Source organism: Nycticebus coucang, chromosome 23, assembly GCF_027406575.1.
Source record: "Nycticebus coucang isolate mNycCou1 chromosome 23, mNycCou1.pri, whole genome shotgun sequence".
NCBI classification, from domain to species: Eukaryota; Metazoa; Chordata; class Mammalia; order Primates; family Lorisidae; genus Nycticebus; species Nycticebus coucang.
The window spans coordinates 11,573,498-11,598,239 of NC_069802.1; the positions used below are offsets into that span (position 1 = coordinate 11,573,498).

The 24,742-nt window shown below is 38.4% G+C and overlaps 1 protein-coding gene across 1 annotated transcript in view; it reads right to left on the minus strand.

Moving 5' to 3' along the window:
* SLC30A9 (solute carrier family 30 member 9) overlaps positions 1-24,742 on the minus strand; it is an 89,462-nt gene that overhangs the window by 50,665 nt on the left and 14,055 nt on the right. The window contains exons 3-6 of the mRNA XM_053577473.1: positions 14,334-14,393; positions 10,359-10,458; positions 7,883-7,975; positions 7,446-7,528 (exon numbers count right to left, since the gene is read on the minus strand). Of these exons, the coding sequence (XP_053433448.1) occupies positions 7,446-7,528; positions 7,883-7,975; positions 10,359-10,458; positions 14,334-14,393 (336 nt within the window). The remainder of the gene's footprint in view (positions 1-7,445; positions 7,529-7,882; positions 7,976-10,358; positions 10,459-14,333; positions 14,394-24,742) is intronic.

Here is a 24,742-nt window from a genome sequence, read left to right on the forward strand (position 1 = left end):
TTCAGTCATATTCTCCAAATATGAGACACAAACAACATATTTCTCACAAACATGAGACACAAACAACCAACGAGCATATGAAAAGATGCTCAACATCACTAACCACTGGAAAAATATAAATGAAAACCACAATGAGATACCACCTCATACTCATTAGGATGGCTACTGTGAACAAAAGAAAAAGAAAGAAACAAAGAAAATGAGCACTGGCAAGGATATGGAGAAACTGGAGCCTCTGTGCACTGTTAATGGGAATATAAAATGGCTCTCCACAGAGCCTCACACGATAGCTCATGCCTGTAATCCTAGCACTCTGAGGGACTTAGGCAGGAGGATCGCTTGAGCTCAGGAGTTTGAGACCAGCCTGAGCAAGAAGAGCAAGATCCTGTCTCTACTAAAAATAGAAAAACCTGGCTCAGGACTACAGGCGCCCGTCAAAACACCTGGCTATTTTTTTGTTATTGTTGTTGTTTAGCAGGCCATGGTCAGGTCTGAAGCCAGCAGCCCCTGTGCATGTGCCCGGCACCCTAACAACTGAGCTATGGCCCCAAGGCGGTAAACTTTTTCTAGACAGGGCTGGATAGCAAATATTTTGTTTTGGGGGCTTGGTGCCTGTGGCTCAAGCAGCTAAGGTGCCAGCCATATACAACTGAGCTGGTGGGTTTGAATCCAGCCTGGGCCTGCCAAACAATGACGGCTGTAACCAAAAAATAGCCAGGCGTTTGTGGTCGGTGCCTGTAGTCCCAGCTACTTGGGAGGCAGAGGCAGGAGAATCGCTTGAGACCAGGAGTTGGAGGTTGCTGTGAGCTGTGATGCCAGAGCACCCTACACAGGGAGAAAGCCTGAGGCTTTGCCTCAAAAAAAAAAAAAAAAAAATTGTTTTGGAAGCCAAGAGGCAATGTAAAAAATTAGGAAGGGTCTTATACAATAAGAGAAAACAAACAAATTTCCCTAACATTTTTTGACAAAACTTAAATAAAAATATGTGAGTACAATTCTTTGTAATACTAATGAGATGAACAGAATTGCAGAATTGTTTTTTAATGGGTGGGATAAGATTTCACTTAATTGGATAAAGTTAGTATTCTTTACCATCAAAATTGATTGTAAATGTTCATCTGTTAATGATGATCTTACATTACACTGCAGAAGCTGCTCAACTGTACAATTCAATGGATTCTGAAATATGCAAATTTCCTCTACATGTGCATGAAAATCTGGAAAACATTTCCAGAACTGTAGGTTGGGCTTGGAAGATATAACTGCTGCAGATTTCTTCTGTTTAACTTTTAACAGCATGGATAGTGAATAAAGCAGATTGACATTTCTTATAATTCAAACAATGAGTCCCTGTCGAAATTACTGCAGCATAAGTTTTGTACTTAAGCACTGTTTTGCCTTGTAACTTTACACTGAATGCATCAAGAAACATCGCATCTGCAGCAAAAGTCAATTTTTAAAGCCATTCAATGTTTGAGAACGGTGGATGATGGGTGGATCTTCATATTCATAAAACTCTCAAATCTTATAAACTATTAAATCCTGAGCTCAAAGAAGTGAAGTAAAACTACTAAAGCATCGAAATGCTATGTAGGACAAATCAGAATAATCAGGTTGTATTTCTGACAAAAAATTCACAGCATAGTGACAATGGTTAAGTTCGTAAGAGTGAATGAAGTTCAATGCTGACACTACTGCTCCAATAACAAAAGACACATTTAAGTATTTTGTAAAGTACCTGCTGATGACAAGCCTTTTTGCAAAGTATCTATTGATAGACTTTAAACATCTTATATTTTCACAAGCTCTGTAAATTTGTCCAACTAACATCTTTGCTGCTTCATATGTACTTTTACCACCATTATCTATACACGTCTTAGCAGATTCCACTTCAGGTTTACTACATTAACAGTCTCACACAGACTTCATCATAAAGGGTAATTCTCAGTCTCTTCACATTCAGCACTGACTCCTTGAATAATAAAGTAGTATCTATAACATCTGTCCACTTACCAATAGCCAAGGAATATCATTCAAAATCATTTGCCCTATTTTTGTAGTTCTTTTTTTTTTTTGTAGAGACAGAGTCTCACTTTCTGGCCCTCGGTAGAGTGCCATGGCATCACACAGCTCACAGCAACCTCCAACTCCTGGGCTTAAGCGATTCTCTTGCCTCAGCCTCCCAAGTAGCTGGGACTACAGGTGCCCACCACAACGCCCGGCTATTTTTTGGTTGCAGTTCAGCCGGGGCTGGGTTTGAACCCGCTACCCTCGATATATGGGGCTGGCGCCTTACCGACTGAGCCACAGGCACCGCCCCATTTGCCCTATTTTTAAATTGACTATTGATGTTTCAATGTCCTCAATTCTTTGAGCATTGAGTCTTGCCTAATACTAGTCCTGAATACATTTCTTTAGCTGTGCCAATGAAAGAGGATTTCATTAGTTATCAATTAGAGAACAGCTTTCCTTGCATGGTTAATAAATGAGCCACTCAGGAACTGCAATTCTGGTTGCAGTCTTGTTTTCATCTTCCTTCTGCTTTTGTGAAGAATTTCTTCTGTGATAATATTTCATTTTAAATTTTCTAATTTTTCTGACTTTTGCTTTCCTTTGGGAATACTGTGAAATGTGATTAGTCTGCTAGTGTCAATGTATATTGTGTTCTTATAACTCAGCTATGGTGGCACTGCCCATAGCTTTGCCATCTAACTCAATAACAAAATAATCCATGCTCAACTGTACCTTAAAAGCATAGCACTAGATGTCAACTTTTCTTTCTTCTTGATAAGATACGTTAGGTATGCATTGAGATTTTTACAAATATTCAAAATATAATATATAACAATACCTGTGGCACTCAAAACACTGTTGAGTTGTTAACTATGCTCCTGTAATTTATAATACACTGAGCAGTAGTGTGAAGTGACAAGAGCGCCACACAGTTTTTACTGAAGCTGCTGAATTCTGGTATCGGTAGTACAAAGACAGCTATAAACAATATGTAAATTAGTAAGCATGGCTATATTCCAATAAAATTTTATTTGTGGACTCTGAAATTTAAATTTCATGTGTCATGAAAGTGCCAAGAAAAATAATTCAATATTATTCTTCTTTTTTCTGTCAATCATTAAAAACATAAAAACTAGTCTACAGGATGACACACTATTAAAAAACAGGCAGTAAGCCACATCTGCTCCATAAGCCAAAATTTGCCAAACCTCATTACTGAAGATAGTTAACTGCACCAAGAAAAGTTTGATAAAAGACAGTGACATAGGTTGTTATAAGCCATCCAGGTTGTTATAAGCCCTGTTAAAATTGTTAGACTAAGCTCCAAAGCAATAACCAAAAAACCCCACAGAATTGATAAATAATTTTAGAATTAGACTTGCTAGAAATGAACAATATGTGGACACTGAGCCTGATGTCGAATGCCAAAGAATCCATTATACCCTCTTTGGTAAAAGGAACTGAAGCCAAAAATAGGGTGATGAAAAAGATTAGAATGGACTGGCAGTTAGTACCAACTAAACTTGAACAGCACTGGTTAATACAAAATAAAATTGCACAGCATTGTCAGGGAACCATAAGAGAAGAATAAAGGAAAGGAAGAAATTTATGTCACTAAAATATAATTAAGAAAACAAGGGTGCTGGGCACAGTGGCTCATGCCTGTAATCCTAGCACTCTGGGAGACCAAGGCAGGCAGACTGCTTGAGCTCAGGAGTTCAAGACCAGCCTGAGCAAAGGCAAGACCCCATCTCTACCAGAAACAGAAAAACTAGCCTGACATTATGGCAGGCACCTGTAGTCCCAGCTACTTGGGAAGCTGAGGAAGGAAAACTGCTTGAACCTAGGAGTGTGAGGTTGCTATGAGTTATGATGATGCCACAGCACTCTACACAGGGTGAGAGTGAAACTCTGCCTTTAAAAAAAAAAGTGTAGGAGGCAGCTGATAGGCTAAAAATAAAAAATATATATATATAAAAAAAAGAAAGGAAAACAAGGGCTTTCAATAGTCCTCAACCCCTAAGCATATTTCACCCCTTTCCAATGCTGATAAAAACTAATGTCAGTCAGGTACAGTGACACACGCCTGTAGTTCAAGCTATATGGAAAGGTGAGGCAGAAAGATCACATAGGTCAGCGAGCTATGACCATGCCTATGAATAGACATAGAACTACGGCCTGAGCAGCAAAGTGAAGTCCCATCTCAAAAATAAAGAAGAAAATAAATATTGATTTTTTTTAACAAATGTCATTATAAGAAGAAATACAATCAACAGAAAATATCCTATCAAACTGTAAAAGGGAATCACAGCAATGACTCTTCTGAGAAACCTGAGGCTCCTCAATCATAACATCTGTCAGTCATTTAACAAAGTAAACCTGATTATCAAAAAAGTGTACTACTTTTGGCAGCACCTGTGGTTCAAAGGAGTGGAGCACCAGCCCCATACGCCGGAGGTGTCAGGTTCAAACCCAGCCCCGGCCAAAAACTGCAAAAAAAAAAAAAAAAAAAAAAAAGTGTACTACTTTTGTAAATATTAGCATTTCAACCTTTAATCTTGCCACATCACAAATTCCCCAGAATAACAAGTATAACTGTAGAAGTATCTAATTAACCAATGGAATATGCCCTCTTAAAATATTTGATCACTGAGCTTCAAGTCAATGAGGAGTTTAAAGAAAAAAAAAAAAAATCGATCGTATCCTACATTAACGCTTGTATTACCTATAAAGAATCCAAATGGAAGCCATTAACTAAATAGTATACCAAAATTTCTGGTACTACTTATTCCCAGTATGTATTTTTTCCACTGAAAATTAATATTTTACTGCTATAAATTCGAGCACAGCTCTCTTTAGCGTGTCTATGGATAAATACATGAGCTGGGCATAGTGGTGTATTTACTTGGGAAGCCAAGGCAGAAGCTTAAGCCCTGGAGTTCAAGACCTACTTGCACTTTGGCTATGCCCGAGAACAGCACTGCAGTCCAGCTGAGGCAACACAGCAAGACCTCCCTCAGCCTCCAAAAAGTCAACAACTGCTTTATAAAAAACCATCCACTGCCTGCAGTAACCTGACTGCTTTTAATCCTCTCTTAGTTGGAGACCTCCCCCAGCCTCCAAAAAGTCACTTTTTCTGAGAGGCCAAAAATCCTGTTATATGAGTATTCACTGACTACTCCATGCTTTTCAAAATGTCAAACCAATGATTTAAAAAACTTGGATTTTTAAAAAAATAACTACACTTATTCATCTATTAAACAGACAATTTATATTATATATCCCATCCTGTAAGAATCTCAAATATATTCCTTATTCTGTCTGATAAGAAAATATAGAACTGAAACCCCTGTCTTGTAAATACAGTAGAACCTCCATAGCTGACCACCTCCCTTCTTTGACCACCTCAAGTTGACTTAATTTTTATAGACCACATGTACCTATCAGTACAGTAGGCCTAGTTCCTTACATTGATCATGTCTATGGACCACTTTGTTACAGTCCCTTTAAAAGGTTCTACTATATTTAGGAAGACTCTGAATTCTTTCACTATATTTAAGTTCTGTCCAGGACCACAGCATAAAAATGACAGTATTTCTTTGCTCAGATTAGTTGGCAAAATTTCTAAGTGGAAATTGTCAGGAAATTATGGATGATGACCCAGGAAGAAAAGCCATAGAGAGTTTTTTGAGAGTTTGGGAACTCATGTCAAGAGCCAGAGAAGTGGGATAGGAAAGAGAAGGGACTAGGGAGGAGAAGACATGCAGAGAAAGAGCCTCCAGTTCACTGCTGAGTCCTTTTGTCCCAACTCTAGTATCCTAGCTGGAAAGAGATATAAAGTTTTCAACTTTCCTTTCAAGAAATGGAATCCATAGCAGCAGGTCAACAATTTCTTTGTCAGAATTAAACTATATGAGAACATCACAGACCTTCAACCGAGACAGGATTAAAGGCAGTCAGGTTACTGCAGGCAGTGGATGTTTTCTTTAAAACAGTTCGACTATCACCATTGCATGAACTAACCAAAACAAAACCCTAATCTTTTAGATATATGATAATAAAATGACACAATATCTGAAACTGGTTTCAAAGTAATCCAGTAGGGTGAGGTTTAGAGTGGGGGATATAGATGAAACAAGGGTGGCCAGGTATTGATAACTGTAAAGCTAGGTGGTAAGTACTTGAAGAGTTATTACACATTCCTCTATACTTATAGTATATATATAGTTCAGAATTAAACAAGATACCTTTTGTTGCCAAAGCTAAAACCTTGTTAGTGTCCAGCATTGACAAGGACATGAAGGAATAGCCATACTCACATGCCGTGACTATAAATGTAAACTAATACTGTATTTCCTTCAGTGAGTAATTGTTTGTGATGTATCAAATTTTTAAATGCTTGTGTCATGGAGTCTGAAATTGTACTATTAATACTCTATCCTACTTGAATATTCATAACAATTATCTCTCACATGTTAAGAAAATAAAATGTCTGAGGATATTTGTTCATGTAGTATCTGCAATAGTGAAAACCTGGAGAACATAAATCTTACAAGAATACTACGCAGCTGTTTAAAAAAGAATGAAGAAGAGGTAGATTTCCATATGTAGGTAGGAAAAAATGGTTATGATTATACTGGATCTAAAAACAACACGCTATAAGATGTACAACAATATGCAAAGTATCATCCTATCCCATTTATGTTTAAGATGGAAACAATGTGTATATAAACATTTAAAAACACATAGAAAATATTCTGGAAGGATACGTGTGTATACACGAAACTATAAATAGCAGGTATCCCCAGGAGCAAAAATGAAATGGTACTACTGAAATGAATTCGTATTTCTATGGTCTTTTTTAAATCACAAGTATGCATCATTTTTGTCATTAGTGTGTGTATGCATGATTCAAAAAATTATCCATTCTGAAACATATTTTACGTTATCCTAAATCTCAATTCTATAAAGGTGGTTTTGTCACTAATCCACTAGACTGTGAAGCTCCCTAAAGAATTATTTGTGTTTATATCTCAAGCGCCATGCAGGGCTTCTTATTGATAGTAGGTGCTTGATAAATGCCCTCTGAATGAATAAATTAACGTGGTAGCTGAATAGATCTTTCTGTAAGAAAGTGTCTACATTCTATCACTTTTATAACAAGTATAATCTTCAACTCATAAGTTTTATCTTGCAGAAACCATAAACTGCAGCTTCTCTTGTCTCATTATCTTCAAAAAGCTACTGACACAAAAAAATATTTTGATTTTATAAAATAATTGAATTCCAAAACAGAAACTAGTATTTGCTGGACCAAAGAGAGCCCAAGAGAAGAGGTGTGCCAGCATGGAAGAGTACACAGTTACGAGAGGCACAGATCTCACCCGCAAGTTACTTTTCGGTCAACTCAGCTTTAAATTGAATGCACTCACGTTCTCTGTATTCTATCTCTGCTTCCTTACGCAGTTTCTTTTCTCTGGCAAGAGCTTCAGGGCTTCCCCAGACTTCCAACGATCTGTGCGCACATACACAATGAACAATTTCAGCGACTTTACTGTAATCACATTTAAATCTAAATGAACTAGAAGAGAATCTTACAACAAAGCATAAGGTCCTTTCAGAGAAATATAAAGAACTTAAGGAACTTTTCTAAATTCAATCTAAACAGTAAGAGTAAAGTCAACAGCAAATTTTCTTATAAATTGTGACACATTTTTGTTAAGTAGTACATACTAGTAAACTCCCAGATAAATTAATTTGCAAAAATAAAAAGTTTAGAAAATGTATCATTTTAAAAAATTCTGAATCTCTCTAAAGTATGTTTTTATTAATACCGAATTTGGCTTCCACTTTTATTATATAGTCTTACTTTGCTTCCACATCTGATCTCAAGTATACAGTAAAGGACTCAGTATCTTCATGGGGACTTCGTTGTCTAATTTTTCGAAGTTGGTCAAGATCACTGGAGAAAGAAACATGTTGAATTTATTCTGATAAGGTACATACAGTTTATGTACTTAAAAGGATTATTAAGTGCAGGTAAAAGCAATTACATTGATTTTTATCTTAGAAAAATACAGATCTGTGTATCTTTTAAAGATCAGTTTAAAGATGGCATTTTGTACACAAAAAACTTCTTAAGACCGTGGGGGGTTGGGGGAGAATTATTCTTGATGCTCAATACAGACACTGTAACATAATACGTGGAGATTCAAATCCCTCATCAGTGCTTGTATTTTATCTTGTGCCCATGCACACCACTGCTATTTCTAACGTATATAAAAAAGTGAAAAGTAGAAAGAACATGGATTAGAGGATCATCTCTCTATTTAAGAATGTCAAATTAAGGTCAGGTGTGGTGATGGATCAGGCCTGTAAATCCTAGGACTCTGGGAGGCTGAGGTGGGAGGATCCCTTGAGCTCAAGACTTTGAGACCAGCCTGAGAAAGAGCAAGAACTCATCTATACAAAAAGAGAAAAACTAGCTAAGCATTGTGGTGGGCGCCTGAAGTCCCAGCTACTCAGGAGACTGAGGCAGGAGGATTACTTGAGCCCAAAAGTTTGACGTTGCTCTGAGTTAGGCTCACTCCACGGACAAAGTGAGACTCTGCCTAAAAAAAAAGAAAAAGAAAAAGAAAAGAAGAAAGAAAGAAAATTATAAATCTACAGTCATATTTGTTTATGTCTAGATTAGTACTAAGTGGTAATATCCTTTCAAAGGTATAAAGTCCTAAAGGGGTATATGTCAATCACATACAATTTAATTATTTCCCTTTCTCTTATATTCTGAAAGTTTTATATATTCATCAAAGTCACCGTTAAATAATCATCTTGAATTTAGTCATAGGTCTTCCTAAGGAGTTTTGTAATAGCAATGAAAGGACCTATACATAAAAATCTGGCGACTAGTGTCATTCAGTCCTAGAAATTAAACCTGGATTTAAAAAAAAAAAATCAAAACCATCACATGCTAGTTAAAAAGATGGACCAGGTATTAAAAGATATGGTACTCTCTCTGTCAATGACTCGCTAAATGAGCTGTGTTAGGACACTAACATCTTATATGTTTCCTGGCCTATTATGTGGAAACCTGATCTATTTCACAAAATTTTGTGAGAACTAAATGAAATACTATGTGAAATAGAATATAGTTTTGCATCAATAATTGCTGCTATAACAGTTATGAAAGATAAAATTTGTTATAGGAATTTTTTTTTTTTTTTTGGAGACAGAGCCTCAAGCTGTTGCCCTGGGTAGAGTGCCATGGCATCACAGCTCACAGCAACCTCCAACTCCTGGGCTCACGCGATTCTCCTGCCTCTGCCTCCCAAGTAGCTGGGACTACAGGTGCCTGCCACAACGCCCAACTATTTTTTGGTTGCAGCCATCATTGTTGTTTGGTGGGCCTGGGCTGGATTCGAACCCACCAGATCAGGTGTATGTGCCTGGCGCCTTAGCTGCTTGAGCTACAGGCGCCGAGCCTATAGGAATATTTTTTTGATAGTATATCATGAGGGAGAGTAGATCTTTTTTTGTTTTATTTTGTTTTTGAGACAGAATCTCAAGCTGTTGCCCTGGGTAGAGTGCTATGGCATCATAGCTCAAAGCAACCTCCATCCTCTTGCCTCAGTTTTTCTATTTTTAGTAGAGATGGGGTCTTGCTTTTGCTCCAGCTGGTCTTGAACTCGTGAGCTCAAGCATTACATCTGCCTTGGCCTCCCAGAGTACTAGGATTACAGGTGTGAGTCACCATGCCCAGCCCATGAGGGAGAGTAGAAAAGGATAGATCATCTGATTTCTCTAACTGGCCCACAAAGGAGAGAGAGAAAAGTTTAAATTGTAACAATATAATTTCAATAACTCTCTATGATGAGAAAATTAATTAACAAAAGATATGAGAAAGAAGTGAAAACAATTTAGAGTCAACAGAAGCCATAGTTGGAGCATGAACATAAATATAAGCCACTAAATTAAGTGTTCAACTCTGCTAGCCAAACAAACGAGACTTTAAAAAGTCAAACATAAAAATAGGCAATCTTACTAACAAATCTGCCACATACCACTGACTTAACATGTATAACTCCTACAATTCTTGTGCGACAGAGAGATTTTGAAGTATTTGATTTTGTGAGTTTAAAAAATTGAGAAAGACAAATTGCTTATATTGGAGAATTTAGCAACAATTTTAGCATTTTTGGTTGAATAAAAATATTTCTCCAGTTTAGGAAGGAGCTGGTAAAATTTTTTCCATATATAAAAGATAGCAGGTAACACATTCTAAGAAATAAATTTTTTTAGATTATTTAGACAGGGCACACTACTACATTTTAAAAAAATTACTATACCTGGATTTCAGGCAGAACTCATTCATTGCTCTGACTCCAGTAATGAAATTATTCTGAGTGTACTTTGATCCATACTCCCTTTTCTTAAGAACTGCTTTAACTAAATTAAAAACATAGAAAAACATAATAAATATGCACACTGAAAGTCACATTTGAAGATGATACAGGCTGATCCTTAAGTGAGTTCACTAATGAATTCCATAGAAAACTCATCTTTTTCCTGAGGTGGCAAATGACATCAGAAAAAAAAAAAAATCTCCAAATGCAGAACAGGATGGAATTCCACTTGTAGCCATCTAGCTTTTGCTTCTATAGTTGAACTGTAACTGAGGCCAAAATGCCAACCCTCTAATGGACACCTTGTACAGGCACTACATATTACTAGTTTGTCTCAATCATATTAATACAATTTAAATTGCTTAGGGTCTAAGTAAAAATAAACGGACATTTCAATAAAAAAGTATAGGCTAGTTCAGTATTTTTTAAATTGTGAGGTAAAACCAGGATTTTATAAAAAGTGATAATAAAAAGTAATGAAAGAGTATTCATATAATTATGAATAAATACTTTTTGTGAAAACCTTTGTTTCAGCAATAAATAATAACCTATATGCATATTAGGGCACTAAATCATATTTCTTATATGGGTTGTGGTCAAAAAAGTTTAAAGCCACTAGACTATTTCATATAACGTAGTAAAATTGAAGTAAACTAAGAACTGCTAAAAATTCATCAGCTAAAAATTATTACAAGTTTGTTACAAGTTATAGGTAAAATACTGCTTCCTACGAAATTATTTTTCTCTTGTCAAGTATCAAACTGCTTATAAAAAGGCCAGCAACATCAGTAATAAAATACCAGTTTGGCATCAATTATGGTGAGCTGGTCTATGCTAATCCATTGGCCTACATTAATAAATGGTTGTTAAGACTTTTGGTTACATGATATAAATAACCTAGCAAATATCTGAAGAACAAGAGCAAAATAACAGAAACTCATGTGTTCTATTTCAAACTGCCACCTGTTCACTTCATATTCTATTCTCGTATCTACTGCCAAAAAATGCAGACACATTTTAAGAGATGCTATCTATGTATTACTTTGCAAAGTTGAATTATAGCAATAATGTGTAGTATGACATTTCCTGAAAAGATGGCAATAATCAAATGAACGCTAGCATCACCACATGACTGGCAGGACAATCAAAGACAATGGTGGAAACTACAGCTGTCATTCAAGAAGCCGAAGACCATTTTGAGTAGTATTTAAAATTCGAGAACATTGTAGAAGTACAATGACAATGGAGGTGTGAGCGTGTAACAGAGCCTCTAACACTCCTAACAACTGCACTCACTGATGTGGAACAAGAAGTCTATTTATTGGGCCCCAATGTCTGGTTTAGACTGTCATTCAAGGGACTAATCAGACCATTGTTTTTGAAGTTACTGTTAGTGGTCAAATGTATCTGGACATACTACACACATCCATTTTACCTGCAATTCATACACTTTTGGGTAATGATAGACTTCACTTCCAACAAAATGTCACTCCACCATTAAGAGATGTTATTATTATTTTAAAATACATGTTATCTATGTATCACTAACCAGAGGTGAGAGCTTACTTTGATGAGAATTTGCCAGAGCAATGGATAGAACAAAGAGGTGTAGCTGAGTTTCCCCCATGTTCTCCTGGTTTAATACACCTTGACTTCTATAATGGGGAACCTTAAAGAATGTGGGATACCACAGAAAACCAACCACACTGGCAGCACTTCTGGAAAAAACAGAAACAGCATGTCCAGCAATACAAGTGGACACCGTGGTCAATGGTGCTTAAGCTGCAGTTTGCCATAATCAGAAGTGTCTGGACGCTGATGGTGACCACTTGGAGCACCTCTTGTAATTGCAGAAGTCAAACGTGAGTTGTATTCATCCTTTGCTACTGGTATGTATTGAGTATTACAATTTTACTATAATTTTTCCTTCCCTAAAATGTGTATACATTTTTTGGGTACCCTCTGTATTACTTCATAGTTTTCTATTCTACTTCCAAATTGTAAGAACAAATGAAGCCTAAAATTATCCATTACTTCTATTTTTTTTGGAGATAGAATCTCACCATGTTGTCCTTGGTAGAGTGCCGTGGTGTCACAGGTCACAGCAACCTCAAACTCTTGGGCTTACGTGATTCTCTTGCCTCAGCCTCCCAAGTAGCTGGAACTACAGGCGCCCACCCACCGCAACGCCTGGCTATTTTTTGTTGCAGCTGTCATTGCTGTCTAGCTGGCCCAGGCCAGGTTCAAACCCGCCATCCATATGGCACCATAACCACTGTGCTATGGGTGTTGAGCCTATCCATTGCTTCTAAAATAGCACATTAACTACTGAAATTAATGAGTAAGTATTATTTAATACAAATACTTTAAAAATAAATTTCAAGGGTGGCACCTATGGTTGAGTGAGTAGGGCACCAGCCCCATATACCAAAGGTGGAGGGTTTAAACCCGGCCCCAGCCAAACCGCAACAACAACAACAAAAAAATAGCTAGGAGTTGTGGTGGGCGCCTGTAGTCCCAGCTATTCAGGAGGCTGAGGCAAGAGAATCATCTAAGCTCAAGAGCAGGAGGTTGGTGTGAGCTGTGATGCCACAGCACTCTACCAAGGGCAACAAAGTGAGACTCTGTTTCTAAATAAATAAATAAATAAATAAATTTCAATATAAAAATGAAAATCTTATCTGAAAACGGTATAAAGGAAGTTCAGATTTCTTCTTGCCTGGGTTTCAGGTCTCTAAACTGCCTTACTCTAAGAACCCTAAAACTCAAAATACAGGTGAGCTCCTTTGGAACAGAAAGGAGAATTATATCTCTCTTTCAAAAGACTGGATTTTGAAAAAATATTACTTTTTAAAAATGTCTCCAAAATAGCTAAAAATTCCTGTTGGCCTATCCTAGCCCAGATTATTGATGATGAAGATAATGATGGCTGCTCTCACAACATTAATTAGGCTTAACTGTGACTGTCTACTACATGTAATCTTCAAAATTACCCTAGAAAAGAGGTCTCATTTTTAGCATCATTTTACAAGGAGAAAACTAAGGCTCAGAGAAATCAAATAAATTGCCCAAGGTCAGACAGCTAGTGAGTGCTGGAGTCACAAACAACCCAGTTCTGACTGATGCCAAAGCCACAATGCTCTTAGCTACATACTGCCTCCATGAAATGGCTGCTTTGGAGATGAAAACCACAGCTCATTACACAGAATAGATTTACAAATAAGAATTCCTTTATTACTCAATCACTCCTACAAAAGAAAGTCAGATAAGAACAGCCTAACTCGGCAGGGCACAGTGGCTCACGCATGTAATCCCAGCACTCTGGGAGGCCGAGGCGGGTGGACTGCCTCAGCTCACAGGTTTGAGACCAGCCTGAGCAAGGGCGAGACCCTGTCTCTAAAAATAGCCAGGTGTTGTGGTGGGCTCCTGGAGTCCCAGCTACTTGGGAGGCTGAGGTGAGACAATCACTTGAGCCCAAGAGTGTGAGGTTGCTATGAGCTATGATGCCATAGCCCTCTACTGGGGGCAACAAAGTGAGACTCTGTCTCAAAAAAAAAAAAAAAAAAAAAAAAGCCTAACTCTACCTGGAAGTGAACAAGCAGTAGCTGAAAGATCCTGGCCTTTTGTTCTTTAATCACATTACTTTTCTAAAAATGACAAAGCAATTAATGATTCTTATTTACCATTATTCCTTTCTTTAGCTTCTTGGAAATATTTGTGACAAAAACACAAAATAAACGTCAGTAGAAAATTTGCTCATAAAGAGAATAAATCCTATGGTCAATCTATTTAAATGCTATCTAAAAGTAAAACCGAACTATACCCTAGAATAACATAACTATTAAGAGTCTCATATAAACTCTTAGATGTTTAATCTAAAACATCATTATAATAAAAAATAGAATAAAATATATTTACCTCTTACTTGGAGAGGGTCTTGCTTAAGTGGAGCTTTGAGTTCTGCACCTATATTTTCTGCTGTAAAATATATTAAAACAAGTTTACATTAAACAGCTGCTTTCATACAAACCTATAAACTTGATATTAGCAACCTTAATCCACCAAAGTATAAAAAAAGACAATATATCATAAACCGTGTCAAATTTATCCTAAGAATGCAAGGGTAACTAAACATTACAAAAGCTATTTATTCCCCTTTAACAAAAAAAGAAAAACTAGAAGAAAAACTAAGAAGAAAAACTAAGCAACATTGCAGGAACTAAAGAAAAAGTACTTAATAAAATTCAAGATCTACTCAAATCTCAAACCCTTTTAGAAAACTAGGCCAAAAAAGGAATTTCTATAAAGGGTGAAACAAACCTATAACAAACATATTCAATGATGAATTTAGACACATTCTTTATGATAAGGAACAAAACCAAGAAATGTATAGATAGTTCTTTCACTTAAAACCATTCTCGAGATACTATTCATTCAGTAAAGAATAACTATTAAGTGGTACTGGGACAACCATACAACCCTTCACCCACAAACAAACAAACAAATAAAAAAAATCAAAAGGAAATTGTAATCTATCTCCCACCACCATAAATAAACAATTCCAGGTAGAGTAATTATTTAAATGTTAAGGCATTTACATGCCTCATAGTAGATAACAGGGAATATTATAATGGTATCCAAAAATTTCTTCAACAAGATAAACAATGCAAGGAAAACTGGATAAATTCTGCTAAAATGCAAAACATCTGTTCATCAAAGAACCCCATTACAAAAAGAGAAAAAAGAAGCCTCCCACTGGGAGAAGATATTTCCAACAATCAGAATCAACAAAGGATTAATATCATCAAGAAAATAACAGGGCAGCACCTGTGGCTCAGTGAGTAGGACGCCGGTCCCACATACCGAGGGTGGTGGGTTCGAAATCGGCCCCAGCCAAACTGCAACAACAACAAAAAAAAAACAAAAAAGAAAAGAAAAGAAAGAAAATAACAGACAACCCACTAAAAAAAGGGGGAGGGCGGCAGAAGAAAAACCTTCTACATGGGCGAGGTGGCGCCTGTGGCTCAGTGGGCAGGGTGCTGGCGCCCCGAGGATGGCGGGTACAAACCCGGCCCCAGGCAAACTACAACAAAAAAGTAGCTGGGCGTTGTGGTGGGCGCCTGTAGTCCCAGCTACTCAGGAAGCTGAGGCAAGAGAATCGCCTAAGCCCAGGAGTTGGAGGTTGCTGTGAGCTGTGTGATGCCACGGCACTCTACTGAGGGTGACAAAGTGACACTGTCTACAAAAAAAAAAAAAGAAAAAACTTCCACATGAGCAACCACCATGGCTCACATGTATAACAAGCCTAGCACTTTGGCAGGGCAAGGGCAGGAGGATCACTTGAGGCCAAAATTTTGAGACCAGCCTGGTCAACACAATGAGAACTCACCTCTACGAATAATTTTTTAAATGTTGGATAGGTGTGTGGTGTGTGCAGCTGTAATGTGGCCAGAGTACGGAGCACTGGAAATGCGCACACTGCTGGTGGAAATGTAACAGGCACAACAGCCAGTGCACAAACGGGCACTACCTAATACAGCTGCACACAGATACAATTTACGATTGTGACCCAGCAATTCCTCTAAGTCAATCTATTTGGCTTCGAGAAACCCTTGCACAAGGGCACAAATGTTTACAACAGTTTTCTGTTCTAACAAACTGTTAACAACTTAAATGCTCATCAGCAAGAAAGTAAACAAAACCATGTGTTGTATTCATACATTTCCCATAGCAGTAACAACAAACATATTAATGGCTATCTTTCTTACAGCCCTCACTGTGTACTAAACAGTATTCTAAGCACTTTTCTTTTATTTTTTTAAAGCACTTTTCATGTATCAATTCATTTAATTCACAGAACAGCCCTGAACAATAGGTGCTATAATTCCCTCCATGAAAATAAACCAGACACATACTCCAATTGATAGGCTAAATCTTAGCAACAAAATTTAATGAAAAAAGTAAATCACAAAATAATATATACAATAAGCTATCACAACAAAGTTTGAAAACAAGTAAAACTAAATAATTAGGGCTATATACATATGCATAAAGCTCTTCATTTATATACACAGGGCAAATGGAGATGTAAAGAAGATGTGATCAAGAAGGTAAAGTTCTTTTCTGCATAACTAAGGACAACAAACAAAGCAAATAGACAACCTTCAGAATGAGAAAGGACGTGCATATTACAAATCTGACAAAGGCTTGATAACTAGGATCTATAGAGAACTCAAATTCATCAACAAAAAAGAGCTAAAACTCCCATCTATCACTGGGCAAGAGACATGAATAGAATCTTCTCCAAGGAAGCCAGATGAATGGTTAAGAAGCATATGAAAAAGTGCTCATCATCCTCAATCATCAGAGAAATACAAATCAAAACAACCCTGAGATATCACTTAATCCCAGAAGATTAGCCCACATCACAAAATTCCAAAGTTGCAGATGACAGTGTGGATGTGGAGAGAGTGAACATTTAACTGTTGATGGGTGGGTTCAATCTAATACAGCCTCTTTGGCAGGAAGTATGGAAAATCCTCAAAGAACTCAAATTAGATCTCCCATTTGACCCCACAATCCCACTACTACTCATCTATCCAGAAGAAAGAAAATCATTTTATGATAAGGACATACACACTAGACTGTTTATTGCAGCTCAATTTACAATCGCCAAGTCATGGAAACAACCTAAATGCCCATCAACTCAGGAACGAATGAACAAACTTTTGTATATGTATACCATGGAGTACTATTCAGCCATAAAAAGATGGTAAATTCACATCTTGTGAGTTAATCTGGATGGAGGTGAAATATCACAAGAATAGAAAAGCAAATATCTAATGTACCCAATACTAATATGAAGCCAGTCGACGATCTAATGTACGCCCAAAGGAAAAAACTCATTTCAGTTTAAGCTGGGAGGAGGGGGAATGAGGGAGAGAGAAGAGGGGTGAAGGGTTGGGTGTGCTCCCACTGAATGGGCACATTGTAGGGGTATAGGGCACAGCTTTTGGGTATAGGACATAACTGTAAGAGGGATTCTAACCTAACAAATTCAAATATTGAGATTTGGCTGTTTGTACCCTCACATTAACCTGAAATTAAAAAAAAAAAAAGAAGGTAAAATTCTAAGCTTGAATGGTAAATTCCAATGAATTGATTTCATTATGCTTTTCTACATACACACTGTAAGTCTTTAAAATATTTAGTAATGAAAGTCTCACCTTTAAAATGTTTTCCTCTCTATTCACATCTCATTAACATTTCAGAGTTTGTTAATAATAGCGAACACTTACTATGCATTCAACACGTGCCACATATTGCCCTAAGTGCTTTCTATGTGTATCATTTACTCTTCACACAGTTGCTCTGAGGGAAGTACTATTACCTTCATCTTACGAGGAAGCCGAGGCACAAAGAGATTATAATAACTTCCCCAAAGTTGCACAGTCAGGATTTCCTTATTATGAGGAAACTGAGGCATAGTGATGTTTTTGTAATTTACCCTGAAGTCACACAGCTACTGTTTTAAACATGGAGGTACAGCCAGGATTGAATCCTAGGTCATTTTTTTTTTTTATTGTTGGGGATTCATTGAGGGTACAAGAAACCAGGATTGCATTTGTTAGGTAAAGTCCCTCTTGCAATTGTGTCTTGCCCCTCAAAGGTGTGGCACACACCAAGGTCCCACCCCCCCTCCCTCCTTCCCTCTCTGCTCTTCCTTTCCCCACACCTCCCTCCTCCTGTCTCTGCTCTCCCCTTCCCCCACTGTGTCCTTAATTGTCATTAATTGTCCTCATATCAAAATTGAGTACATAGGATTCATGCTTCTCCATTCTTGTGATGCTTTACTAAGAATAATGTCTTCCACTTCCATCCAGGTTAATATAAAGGCTGTAAAGTCTCCATTTTTTAAAATGGCTGAATAGTATTCCATGGTATACATATACCACAGCTTGTTAATCCATTCCTGGGTTGGTAGGCATTTAGGCTGTTTCCACATTTTGGCGATTGTAAATTGAGCTGCAATAAACAGTCTAATGCAAGTGTCCTTATGATAAAAGGATTTTTTTCTTTCTGGGTAAATGCCCAGTAATGGGATTGCAGGATCAAATGGGAGGTCTAGGTTGAGTGCTTTGAGGTTTCTCCATACTTCCTTCCAGAAAGGTTGTACTAGTTTGCAGTCCTACCAGCAGTGTAAAAGTGTTCCCTTCTCTCCACATCCACGCCAGCATCTGCAGTTTTGAGATTTTGTGATGTGAAACCTGGGTCATTTTTATTAGCTTATGTTCTGTTTTGTTGTTGTTGTTGTTTTTCTTTTTGTCTGTCTCACTTTGTCACCCTTGGTAGAGTGCCTGGCATCATAGCTCACAATCACCTCAAACTCTTGGACTCAAGCGATTCTCTTGCCTCAGCCTCCCACATAGCTGGGACTACAGGCGCCGCCCACAATGCCCAGCTATTGTTAGAGAAGGGGTGTCACCCTGGCTCAGGCTAGTCTCGAAATCGTAAGCTCAGGCAATCCACCTGCATCGGCCTCTCAGGGTGCAGGGATTACAGGCGTGAGCCACTGTGCCTGGCCTTCAGCCTATGTTCTTAACCACTTTCCTATACTGCCTCTATGTATTTAAGTATTTTTCATAGGGAGAAAAAAAAGAAGAGAAGTGAATGCAGGATTAGCCACATGGGGAAACCTGGAACTTCCTGACAAAAGCAGTTTCAGCAGAAGAGTGAAGACGCAGGCAGTAAGTTGAGAAGAGAACAGCAGATGAAATGGAAGCAGTCTTAGAACTTTCAGAAGAAGCTGAAGAGAAGAACGGAATCAAGGAAAGGTTGATTGTATTTTGCCAATTCTTTTTTTTTTCTTTTGAGACAGAGCCTCAAGCTGTTGTCCTGGGTAGAGTGAGGTGGTATCACAGCTCACAGCAACCTCCAACTCCTGGGCTCAAGCGATTCTCCTGCCTCTGCCTCCCAAGTACCTGGGACTACAGGCGCTCACCACAACGCCTGGGTATTTTTTGGTTGTAGTTGTCATTGTTGTTTGGCAGGTCCACTTCAAAAGTAACAACTGGACGGACAGCACTGACTTTTCTCTTTGTTGCCTTGTTTTGGTTTTTAAAACTGTGATTTCTCTAAGGTGTCTGGGATAGATTCTTTTTACTTATCCTGCTAAATACTTTTGATCTGAGGATTCATGTTTTTTTCAAATTTTAAGCAATTCTCGCCTATTATCTTTCTATGTATTTCTTCATCTTTCTCTATTTTCTCTCTGAAATGCCTACTAAACATATGCTTCATGCCACCTACTAAATTTTTTGAAACTCTTTTTGTCTTCCTATGTGCCTTCAGAGTGAATTACAATCTACTAATTCTCTAATTAATTATGAGTATTTAATCTACTAAATTTTTACTTTAGTGACTAAACTTTCACTTTCAAGATTTCTAGTTGTCTCCTTTTCATATTTATTTTGGTTTTATTTCTGCTAGTTTGTTTTAAAACTTCTTGTTCTTTTTAATCAACATGAGTCCTTCATTTTCCTTTTGAAGGTATTTAACTTATTTTAGGCAATTCAGGCTGTTATTTTCATTTCATCTGGAGTTATTTCCTATTTGCTGATTCTGTTGCCTTTCTTAGCAAGTAAGACTCTGTCTCTAAAAAAACAAACAACAAAAAACCCAAAGGTAAAACTCTTATTTGAAATAAAAGCAAAAAAATTTTACACATAATTTTAAGTATATTTCTTGACAATAATTTTTCAGTGAAAACCCCTGAGAAAATAACTTAATATAGTACATTATGTTTCCATACCTAAAGAATGTGAAGAACATCTAAAAAGGCTTTATTTTAACTATTAACCAAATCCTAAGCAGGGTATGATGGCATACTGGCATCATTTTTATTTAATTAATAACCACAACTTATAACATTTGACACTGAAGAGTTAAATGATTACTGTGAGTTTATTTTGGTCTAGCTACCAATAAGCAATTCCAAGGCAACTTTATCTATAGAATTTATATATCAGCTTTTTCAAATTTTGCTTTGGGGAACAGCAGGGCAAAGGGTGGAGTGAAGTATAAACCTTCCATCCTCACCTAGTGCATGAACAACTGAAATCTGTCAAAAGCTCAGAAACAGCCTCCCTTTCCAACATAAATGAGTTGCTCTAAGAAAAATATTTCTGAATATCCTTCTCACTACATGTTACTAAACATACTATGAGGTATATGGCTCAAACATACGGGTGAATACTTAATTTTGCACACCACCACCTTAATAAACTTACACTGCATTAATGAAGTAGAATCTTTATGATTCCAACAAGTAACCCAGCATTTTATCCATCAATATCTCTAGATATTTGTTTTAAAATCAAACCCTGGCTGTTTGCCACACAGCTGCGTCATTAGCAAAATTGAAACTAATTTTACTAAAATTTAAAACATCTGAATCCTACTTAAAAATTTAAGGATTTCTTAGCAAGTCTCTACTTCTTAATGAGCTGTTCCTTACTTTATCATGTGATTTGAATTATTCAAAACTCAATCTCAAACCCTAAATATACAAATTATCTTTCAATCAAGCAATTACTTGCTGTCTATCTGACGGCTAACAAAATCTAATTTGGCCTAAGCAAATCTTGAAAAATTGAATCCAAAATAAACCTGTCAATAAACAATGTATTTTTAGTATAAGAAAATAAACTAACTTTTTTGTTTCAGTCAGCACACAAAAAAGAAACTTAGTCATGGATTTTAATTTCAAAAATTCTGTATAATGAATGGAACTAAGATTAAATATTTTTGCCTGGGTCTACCATCACCTCGAAAGAGCACTATAATATATTTTACACTTAATTATTCATCAACTGTTTCTTTTTGCTTATACCTCTCATTCCTTCATCCTCTAATATCAAACTCTCCATTGATATTTACCCCAGTAGTTCTCCTTCACCACACGATAAAGAGAAGAGATTGGCTAAAACTGCATAGTTAAGCCCAATGGGAGGAAGTGGCAAAGGGAAAAAGAATGAAAAACAGGTATCATAAACATGAATACAGGTTTCTCAAGTGATCTGTAAATTCTTCCTATGTGAAAGACACCCAGCTAAATGACATACAGTCTTGCTATTTTTTAATATTTTTTGTAGAGATGGGGGTCTATCTACATTGCTCAGGCTGATCTCAAATTCCAGGCCCCAAGTAATCCTCCTGCCTCAGCCTTCCAAACGGTTGGACTATCAACACGGGCCATCAAGACCAGCCTTGAAATGTTTATTACTCTTCAAACATTCTCCAGACACCGCATACTCCTTGGTTTTTCTCTAGCGGCTCCTTCTCAAGTCTCCTTTGCTCCTCTTCTTCCACTGTCCTTACTCGTTTGGGGGATTTTACACTAGACAATCTCATTTCTTCACTTTAAATACTCATTCACACTGTCTCAAACACACCCACAGCTTCAGTTAGCCTTTGTGTATAGCTAAAAATGCCTAAAGTTTTAGCTCCAGGTTAGAACACTATGCATTCACTTATTTACAAGTATTAAGACCCCACCATGAGCAAATTACTGCTTTAGGCACTGAACTTCTTGGAGCTTGCAAATAAGTGCAGGATGAAGGAATAAAGTACCAAAAATACCAATCCGAAGTAAGTGCTACCCATGCACAGAATTAAAGATTGGATGGGTGCCTACTTTAGACTGTATGATTTTAAAAGGCTTCTATGCAGCGATGACATTTAAACTAAGATGTGAATGACCAGAAGGGATCAGCCATGTGAAGAAATGCACCTTGGAAATAGAAAGCAACTATGGCAAATGCCCTGTAACAAGAACAAGTTTGGTATTTCGTTTTCTTTCCTTCTTTCTTTTTTTTTAAGCTAGACAGTCTTATCATGTCGCCCTTGGTAGAGTGTTGTAGCGTTACACCTTACAGCAACCTCCTACTCTTGGGCTTAAGCGATTCTCTTGCCTTAGCCTCCCAAGTAGCTGGGACTATAGGCGCCCATCACAAGGCCCAGCTATTTCTTTCTTTCTTTCTTTTTTTTTTTTTTTTTGTAGAGACGGAGTTTTACTTTATCACCCTCGGTAGAGTGCCGTGGTGTCTCACAGCTCACAGCAACCTCCAACTCCTGGGCTTAGGCGATTCTCCTGCCTCAGCCTCCCGAGTAGCTGGGACTACAGGCGCCCGCCACAACGCCTGGCTATTTTTATGTTGCAGTTTGGCTGGGGCCGGGTTTGAACCCGCCACCCTCGGTATATGGGGCCGGCGCCCTGCTCACTGAGCCACAGGCGCCGCCTGGCCCAGCTATTTCTTTGTTTTAGCAGGCCTGGGCTGGGTTCGAACCCACAAGCCCTGGTGCATGTGGCTGGCGCCCTACCAACCAAGCTCCAGGCGAAACCCTAAGCTTGGTATTTTCTAACAACCAAAAAGAGATTGCTTTGGCTGAAAATAAGGAGCAAGTAAGAGAGGAGAATAAGAAAACAAAGGGGACTACAAAAGCTAGACCAGCTAAGAACTCTCAGAGCCAGAATAATGAATTTTTGTTTTATTCCAGCACTCTAGACTTTGCTCTAGGGGGAAATGGAAGCCAGATGAAGTTTCAATTAAGAAAGTGACATGTGGGCGGCGCCTGTGGCTCAAGGAGTAGGGCGTCGGTCCCACATGCCGGAGATGGCAGGTTCAAACCTAGCCCCAGCCAAAAACAAAAAAAAAAAAAAAAAAAAAAAGTGACATGATCTGCACTGTGCTATATGGAAAATGGATTATAGTAGGACAAGAGTGGAAGCAAGAACACCAACGAGAAGAGGACGCAGAACCCAGTCAAGAGATGGTGTCTCATACTAGGACTTAACTTATGTTAAGATGTATACTATCGGGCGGCGCCTGTGGCTCAGTGAGTAGGGCGCCGGCCCCATATGACGAGGGTGGCAGGTTCAAACCCGGCCCTGGCCAAACTGCAACCAAAAAAAAAAAAAATAGCCAGGTGTTGTGGCGGGTGCCTGTAGTCCCAGCTACTCGGGAGGCTGAGGCAAGAGAATCACTTAAGCCCAGGAGTTGGAGGTTGCTGTGAGCTGTGTGAGGCCATGGCACTCTACCGAGGGCCATAAAGTGAGACTCTGTCTCTATAAAAAAAAAAAAAGATGTATACTATCGGCTTGGGGCCTGTAGTTCAAGCAGCTAAGGCACCAGCCACATACACCAGAGGTGGCAGGTTCGAATCCAGCCCAGGCCTGCCAAACAGCAATGACAACTACAACCAAAAAATAGCTGGGGGTTGTAGCAGGCACCTGTAGTCCCAGCTACTTGGGAGGCTGAGGCAAGAGAATAGCTTAAAAGCCCAGGAGTTGGAGGTTGCTGTGAGCTGTGATGGAGGCAAGAGAATCACTCCATCACAATCGCTCCATTCTCTTGTCTCATCTGAAGCAAGAGAATTGCTTAAGCCCAGGAGTTGGAGGTTGCTGGTAGCTGTGACTACCCGGGGCAGCAGCTTGAGGCTCTGTCTCAAAAAACAAACAAATAAAAAAAAAGATGTAAGTATCAAGCCAGGTGCAGTGGCTCACGCCTGTAATCCTAGCACTCTGGGAGGCGAGGCAGGTGGACTGCCTAAGCTCACAGGTTCTGAGACCAGCCTGAGCTGGAGCAAGACCCTGCCTCTAAAAATAGCCAAGCGTTGTGGTGGGCCCCTGGTCCCAGCTACTTGGGAGGCTGAGGCAAGAGAATCGCTTGAGCCCAAGAGTTTGAGGTTGCTGCAAGCTATGACGTCACAGCACTCTACCAAAGGTGACAAAGTGAAAAAAATACACAAGATGTACAATATCTTACATCTTACATGACTAGTAGATTCATCGGAAACTCAAATACCTACGTCACTGCATCACTTGTTAAGGTATTTCATAGGCACCTACAATTCAGATGTCTAAAACCAAACCATCATCGTCTCATTAAAATATACTTTAGCTATTTGTCGGGCGGCGCCTGTGGCTCAGTGAGTAGGGCGCCGGCCCCATATGCCGAGGGTGGCGGGTTCAGGCCCAGCCCCGGCCAAACTGCAACAAAAAAATAGCCGGGCGTTGTGGCGGGCGCCTGTAGTCCCAGCTGCTCGGGAGGCTGAGGCAGGAGAATCGCGTAAGCCTAAGAGTTAGAGGTTGCTGTGAGCCGTGTGACGCCACGGCACTCTACCCGAGGGCGGTACAGTGAGACTCTGTCTCTACAAAAAAAAAATATATATATATATATACTTTAGCTATTTGTCTACACAGTTGGCCAATACAGTAACCACTCTCTGTCCTTAACCCTCTCCTTTGGCCTCAAAATTCAATCACT